This window comes from Hemibagrus wyckioides, linkage group LG04 (assembly GCF_019097595.1).
Source record: "Hemibagrus wyckioides isolate EC202008001 linkage group LG04, SWU_Hwy_1.0, whole genome shotgun sequence".
NCBI classification, from domain to species: domain Eukaryota; kingdom Metazoa; phylum Chordata; class Actinopteri; order Siluriformes; family Bagridae; genus Hemibagrus; species Hemibagrus wyckioides.
Window position 1 is genome coordinate 27,811,390 of NC_080713.1, and position 2,309 is coordinate 27,813,698.

A 2,309-nucleotide genomic window follows, 5' to 3' on the forward strand; every position below is an offset into this window, starting at 1 on the left:
TGTGTGTTAAGATTTGCCTTTAATTGTTAAATGGCTGGAATTGAATGGGATTTGAATGATTTTAATGACTTACTCTTCTCAATATTAATATTTAGTAACAGTTAACACGACGGCTTTGATGCTCATTTTCCACAACAAACGAAACCCAGCATCTACATCCCAGCAGTCCATGACAGTTCTCGTTTCATCATCACTGGTCCTTCGTCCTCGACAGCCACTTTACGATCCTCCTCACGGCTGCGATCATAGAGTTATTCCTGATGGCTTGTGTGAGCTTTTCTCTCAGACTCTCCTGTTTCCAGAAGCCCTGGCCCTTCCTCTCAGCCCTGAGCTCACACTTCAGCAGCCGTGTGTGAAGTCTCCAGTAGAGACGAGAGCGAGGGTCGAGGCCGTGGAGAGGTGCCGTCCTGCCCAGACCCAGGCGCAGGATCTCCTCGTTTATACACGGGTTAAACAGAAGACGCTGCGGGGAGAGAAACATGGCGAGGTTTATACAGGACTTTCGTCCATCGCTATCCTGTAAATAATGTGTATATACAACAAGATACCGCAATCTCCAACAAGGTCTGGAGCATCATGAAGGCATAATCTATATAATCATATTCTCTTACTGGTTGCGATTTAAAAGCTGACATGTAATTTTCACTTAACTAATTAAAAAATGCAATCAATGAGAAAAAGTACAACAACAAAACAAAAGACAAATAAATATTACCAAAACCTGCATCATTGTGGTGTGTTCGGTACTGTTAAATAAATAAATAAATAAATAAATAAATATTATCAATTTTTTGTATATTTTGTTATTTATAAATAAATAAATATTTATTTATTTATACATATTTAGTGACAATTTGATTGTTTTCATATTAATGCCTTGAAAGAACTCCATTCTAAAACATAATCCATGAACTCAACAAAAACAGAAGTAATGGCACCCTCTAAAGCCAGACAGCATTAGCGTGTCTCTCACAGTCGAGCGCTGCAGTGGCCTCGGTGCTCTCTCGTCATTTTGTCATCGTGTTTTTGTTATTTTGACATTTCTTTATCATCTGTGGTGTATTTTACTTTAATAATAATAATTTAATATTCGCTGTATTCACTAAGTTTCAACAAAATATGAACATACGCTTTGACCTGACAGGATTTATTGGAGTGTCTCTGATTAGTGACTTATTGTAGCCAAAAAAGAAGAACAAGAAGAAAATCTGGGATGTCTTTGTGTTAATGGCTTTATTTAAACGCCTGTAATGGGACAAGTGTACCAAGCTATCTTGAGAAGCAGAAAAGATTCTCGTGTGTTTATGAGCGTGGCTCGATGTCATGAGTCAGTGATGTGTGTTTACTCTCAGACGTACCCCGCCGAGTGACACCAGGCAGTGTAGGCTCTCGTCCTGTCGGCTGATCAGTCGCAGCCACACCATCTCGTCTGTCCTCAGCGTCTCGGCGAGCCACTCGCGACCCTCTGGGGTCAAATCCACCCCGGCCAAATGCACACGCAGTGGGGTCGTGACCTGACCTGCCGGTGAGGGCAACAGGACACCCGGCTGGTTATCTGGTGAGACCTTAAAATACCTGTTTCAACGGGAGTGTACTTCAAACCGGCTTTTACGATGGGAAAAGTCCAGCCGGTTAAACACTGTCCGTCTTCAAAAGGTGAATGTGGACGTTACTCAGGATAGCGTTACTCAGGATAGCGTTACGCTCATGGTAAAAAATGGCGCTAAAGAGAAAGCTGAGAAAGAATGTGATGCGGAGATGTTTCTGTAAGAATCAGGACACATCCGCTATTTCCAGAACCTAGAAATCTATAAGGAACAAATACAGAGCACAATCTTTTAATCTTCACTTCAATTATCTGCTTTACCCAGCGCTAAGTGAATCATTATTTCAATCATGTAAAGCCGCTGTCGGGAAAACTCCATCCTGTAATATAATTACTCCGAGTCTTTCTGCTCTAATGGCGTTACTGAGAGATTTCATTACACACTAAATCCTGTAAATGTGCAAATGGGACCATTCAGACCCTTTAAACGAGGTTCAGGAGGAGATGTATCTACAATCCTTTTAGCTATATGGATTTATTGTTCATAAACAAAAAGCAGCAGGTTTCAAAATGCTTCTGCGCTTACAGAAATTTGCCTCAGAGCATTTTGTAAACTGAATCGACACGATCGCGCTGCTATACGGCTAGTGATGTGTTAGCTCTGCTAGCAAAGACTGACTCGTCAGGGAGGAAACAGAGACAGAGGCAATTATAAATTATAAATATGTATGTGTGACGACTCGCTCTGGTCACTGCAAAGAAT

The 2,309-nt window shown here is 41.3% G+C and overlaps 1 protein-coding gene across 1 annotated transcript in view; it reads right to left on the reverse strand.

Moving 5' to 3' along the window:
- c18h3orf33 (c18h3orf33 homolog (H. sapiens)) overlaps positions 1 to 2,309 on the reverse strand; it is a 5,511-nt gene continuing 3,202 nt past the window's right edge. The window contains exons 4-5 of the mRNA XM_058387901.1: positions 1,359 to 1,519; positions 1 to 463 (exon numbers count right to left, since the gene is read on the reverse strand). Coding sequence (XP_058243884.1) covers positions 191 to 463; positions 1,359 to 1,519 — 434 coding nt within the window. The 3' untranslated portion in view covers positions 1 to 190. The remainder of the gene's footprint in view (positions 464 to 1,358; positions 1,520 to 2,309) is intronic.